This window comes from Piliocolobus tephrosceles, chromosome 11, assembly GCF_002776525.5.
Source record: "Piliocolobus tephrosceles isolate RC106 chromosome 11, ASM277652v3, whole genome shotgun sequence".
In the NCBI taxonomy this organism is placed as follows: Eukaryota; Metazoa; Chordata; class Mammalia; order Primates; family Cercopithecidae; genus Piliocolobus; species Piliocolobus tephrosceles.
The window spans coordinates 128,082,928-128,087,864 of record NC_045444.1 but is presented as its reverse complement, the minus strand read 5'-3'; the positions used below and the strand labels follow the sequence as shown (position 1 = coordinate 128,087,864).

Sequence of the window (4,937 nt, the reverse complement as noted above, 5' to 3'; positions counted from 1 at the left end):
CAGGTAGGAGTGTGACCTCCTGACACTTGCAGGAGATGGAAAATGTTTTAACATTCAGGCATTTGCAATAAGCTTTTGTCACACTCTGGTAGGTGAGATGCTAGTTCCTGATAGTCAGATGGGAAAAATGATGCTTCATGATATTCAGGTAGCTGTGACGAAAACTCTTGACATTCAAGTATAGGAGAAAACACCTTGCTCCACCTCAGTCACAGAAAGGCAATCTAGAGACACTCAGGATAATAGGAGACCTTATGATATTCCACAATGGACAAGAAGGTGGGCTTTGCAGTTGTAAATTAGGGAAATTCAAAATGGCTCTTGGAAAAGTGTGTTGATAGCATGCACTTGGGAGAGGAAAATAAATTTTCCCTAACAGCAATTAAGGATCAATTAATCTGCTGACCCCGACTCCTCTGATCCACAAACATGTTGCACTGTCTCATCACTGAAGGGCTGAGCCGCTCCTCAGTCTGTGAGTCTGCAGTGGTTACAGCATACCTGAGAGGCAGACCCCGACTCTGCACAAAGCCTGAGCCTTGGGTGATGTGGGGACCTCGCAAGAGTAACTGGGAATGGAGACCCTGGCCTTGGGACAGAGGGAGTGAGGCTGCACAGGAGTCCGCCATCATCCTGGTATGGGGGGAGCCTATGCAGGAAGGCAGGAAGTCTCTTCGGCACAAACCAGTTAAGGCGAAGGGCTCTTACCTGGCTCGACTGCTGGGGGTGGGGTGGGAGGTCACCCCTGCTGATTGGCCAGGCAGCCACGGAGCTTTGTGAGGTCACTAGGCTCTCAGGTCGGACAGCGCCGGGAGTATGGTTGACATGCTACCAACTGCCATTCTGCTGGTCTTGGCAGTGTCCGTGGTTGCTAAAGATAACGCCACGTGTGAGTAAGTGTCAGGGCATCTTGGTGGGGGAAGGATCTTCTGATGAGCAGTTCCCACCCTGACTCCCTCTGTCCAGGGCTAGGGAAAAGGAGGCTGGGCTTGGGCCTTAGCAGTCCCTGGGTCTCACAGCTCCTGTGACCCACATCCCTAATCTGGACCCCCCTGCTCCCACAATCAGCAGCCTGGAGCCCCCAGACCCTCAGCTTTCATGGTTTCCTCCAGAGATGGACCCCTCAGCACCTCAGGCTCCTTGTGCCTCTCCCACGCCCCCAGCAACCGACCCCACTGTTTTGAAGACACAAACTCCTGATTTTGGGAACCCTTATCCCCCCCCAGACGGCTGAGACGTCCCAACCCGTGGTTGCGCCCAACAGCCCCAGGATATCATCGCTTCACACTACTTGCGCCCCAACCCCCAGTAGACTCTCTCACTCCAAGGTACCCAAAACACCAACACCTCCCAAGCTATATGTGGCCTCCCACCTGTGACACAGTTCCCAGAGCCTCCACCTCTAGACCTCCACTGCTCTCAGTGTGCCCCCTACACCTGTGGGCCACAGTATCTGCCCCTGGCTACTATCCCTCTTCCCATCACTGTCAACCCAGTCCTGCAGCCCCAGGACCTCCTTCATCACCTGACTCTTCCCTGAGTCTCCGACCCAGGATTGGTTATAAAGACCTCAGGCCATTACACCCCTCTATCCCCAGGTCCCGCATCCCCACCTCTACCCTCCTGTTCTGCCCAGGGACGGGCCATCCCTCAGGGCCCATACAGCCTGTCCTGGCTCCCTGTGGCCTCCTCTTTCTCCATCTGTGACTGCACCCACAAGACGGGAGAAGTTGTGGCCCCAGAACCATTTCCTAGAGCCTGCGGGTCCTACATAGCCCAGGCTGCCCCTGCTTTCCTAGAAGCCAGAAGCTCTTCCCGCTTTCCCAACCCCATGTCCCTGCTTCCCCTCAGTTGTGGAGTTACAAGGACAGGCTGTGCTCATGCTAGGTTTGACTGTGTCCTGGTCTCTCCCCAGTGGCCCCTGTGGGTTACGGTTCAGGCAGAACCCACAAGGTGGTGTCCGCATCGTCGGCGGGAAGGCTGCACAGCATGGGGCCTGGCCCTGGATGGTCAGCCTCCAGATCTTCACGTACAGCAGTCACAGGTACCACGCATGTGGAGGCACCTTGCTGAATTCGCGATGGGTTCTCACTGCTGCTCACTGCTTCGTCGGCAAAAAGTAGGTGTAGGGATGCACAGAGGGAGGTCTTCAGAACGGCTCTTCTCAGAGAGGGGTGTTCCCCAGGGACACTGTGCAGAGTCTCCCTGGGGCTCTGGGTCAGGTGGCTGCCAGACTCTGGGGGCTGGTCCAGACCTTTGCTAGGGGAAGGCCCTGGGGGTCACTGTCACCAGGATTTTGTCCAGCCAGTTGTGACCTGGCTTACCTTTGTGCCCACAGTAAAGTATATGACTGGAGACTGGTTTTCGGAGCAAAGGAAATTACATACGGGAACAATCAACCAGTAAAGGCGCCTCTGCAAGAGAGATACGTGGAGAAAATCATCATTCATGAAAAATACAACTCTGCAACAGAGGGAAACGACATTGCCCTCGTGAAGATCACCCCTCCCATTTCGTGTGGGCGTTTCGTTGGGCCGGGCTGCCTGCCCCACTTCAAGGCAGGCCTCCCCAGAGGCCCCCAGATCTGCTGGGTGGCTGGCTGGGGATATATAGAAGAGAAAGGTGAGCATGGGAGTACCTCCAAGGGGGGACGCTGCTGGCCATTCTCCTGGTGGTCTTTGAGGTGCAGTGGTCACTTGTTGACACCCAGCCAAGCAACTTTCATCCTCCTCACAGCGCTATATGTGAGACATCACTGTGGCCTTCCATAGTCCCCTGTGCCAGGTCACACGATGGGTGACTTGTCTTGCTTTCTACGGGAGGACTGATGGCAGGTGCAGGCAGAACTGCAGCATTGCTTAGAATGGGGTTGAGGCTATGTCTGTATTTGGCCCCCCGGGGCCCAAGCTGCTGGACCCTGGAAACAAGGAGCAACCCTGAAACAGCCTTTGGAGAAGAGCTCCAGATAAGGTTATGTGGCTGTATGAGAGTGCCTTCCACTCTCTGGGCCTCAGTTTCCTCATCTGTAAATGGAAGGGCTGGATCAGATGTCTCCAAGCTGACCATTTCCTGACACCTGTGATTCCAGGGCCCAGCCTTCCTGCTTCCAGGCTGTCTTTTTTTTTTTTTTTTCGAGACGGAGTCTTGCTCTCTCACCCAGGCTGGAGTGCAGTGGCCGGATCTCAGCTCACTGCAACCTCCGCCTCCCGGGTTCACGCCATTCTCCTGCCTCAGCCTCCGGAGCAGCTGGGACCACAGGCGCCGGCCACCACGCCCGGCTAATTTTTTGTATTTTTAGTAGAGACGGGGTTTCACCATGTTAGCCAGGATGGTCTCGATCTCCTGACCTCGTGATCCACCCGTCTCGGCCTCCCAAAGCGCTGGGATTACAGGCTTGAGCCACCACGTCCGGCCTCCAGGCTGTCTTTGTGACCATCAGCAGCTGCCTCTGGGGCCGTCATCGCACCAAATCTACCCTCTCCATCCGCGTTACTTGACGTTTGCTCTGTAGACTGGGAAGGGGACAGGTGGTCGGTGTGGCTTTCTGTGGGTCATAGGCATTCCTCTATTTCAGGCTTCCTGGAGTGTCCACCAGGTACCTCTCCATTCAAGATGGGTGTAGCTGCTGCTCTAGACCTCTGTCTGTAACCAAGCTGTTTCTCTTTCCCCTGGCTCCCAGAAGATCTCTTGTCCATCCAACACTACCTAACACACTTGACACCAGATGAGTTCTAGGAGAGCAGGGGGAATTTCTTCCGTACCAGACCAGGCTCACGGAGGGCCCCAGGTGTGACCTAGACAAAATTGTCATTACTGACTCCGTGGTCAGAGAAGTCCCAGACACCTCTCCCCACATTCTCAGGCACACTGGAGATACTGTTTATCCCAGAAGCAACAGGTTACCCCATTAAATCGCAGCAATGGGTGGCAAGGTTTTGCCAGCAGGACAAGACCCAGTAGGACTTGATCTCTGCATGTGACCTATGCTTCCAGTTTTCCATAAGTGGTGAGTCCTTATCCAGTCACAGTAGAGATGTGAAGATGTGACTGAAATTAACTTAGCTCTCCATCTCTTTTTTTCCTTGATAATGGATAATGAGGCTTCTTATTTCAAGGCAATTCAGTCGTTTGAGTTTAAAACGCAGCCTTTTTTGGGTAACAACAAAAAATCAATAATTTGAGGATTCTTCCTTTAACTCTTATTTTCTTCTCTGAGGAGGTGGTCTAAGTTTCTGACAGGTTTGTCACCTCTCCTGTCCCTCAGGGAAGGGAGTCTCATCCCAGCTGTCCTTGTTCTCACTGGCCTCGCTTGACACATGGCCATCCCCTCTGGCCTGGAGGGACAGCCTCTATTCCAGCTGCCGATACCCATGGCTCTGCCCTGGCCTCTGTGCAGCCCCCTCGCCTGCCATGCTCTGTCCCCTGTCTGACGATGTCCACAGCTCTTGGGGGTCCCTGTGGTCCTGGGAGGCTGAACTCAGGGTCCCCACTGCCAGTCATTGCTGTCCTATTCTATTACTCGGAAGGATTGTAGTCTCCTAGCTACATCTTGGATGCCATACAAAACCTTTTTTGTTCTGGAATTCCCATAAACCTAATAGGACAGCTCTGTTTCTGTTTTTTTTTTTTTTTTTTTTTTCATTTTTGCAAATACGTTCTCTACCCGTAAGCCCAAGTCTTAAAGAAACCCCCAGGCTCCAACTCCTGCGATTCCTTCAGACCTTCGGAGTCTTACCACCTCCACCCCCAGGCTCCAGCTCCTGCGATTCCTTCAGACCTTCCGGATCTTACCATCTCCACCCCCCAGGCTCCAGCTCCTGTGATTCCTTCAGACCTTCTGTGTCTTACCATCTCCACCCCCAGGCTCCAGCTCCTGTGATTCCTTCAGAACTTCCGAGTCTTACCACCTCCACCCCCCAGGCTCCAGCTCCTGTGAT

At 53.9% G+C, this 4,937-nt stretch overlaps 1 protein-coding gene across 1 annotated transcript in view; it reads left to right on the top strand.

The window, feature by feature from the left end:
* Positions 1–790: 790 nt before the first annotated feature.
* The window catches only part of ACR (acrosin), an 8,109-nt gene continuing 3,962 nt past the window's right edge, over positions 791–4,937 (top strand). The window contains exons 1-3 of the mRNA XM_023222293.2: positions 791–893; positions 1,916–2,119; positions 2,339–2,622. Coding sequence (XP_023078061.1) covers positions 817–893; positions 1,916–2,119; positions 2,339–2,622 — 565 coding nt within the window. The 5' untranslated portion in view covers positions 791–816. The remainder of the gene's footprint in view (positions 894–1,915; positions 2,120–2,338; positions 2,623–4,937) is intronic.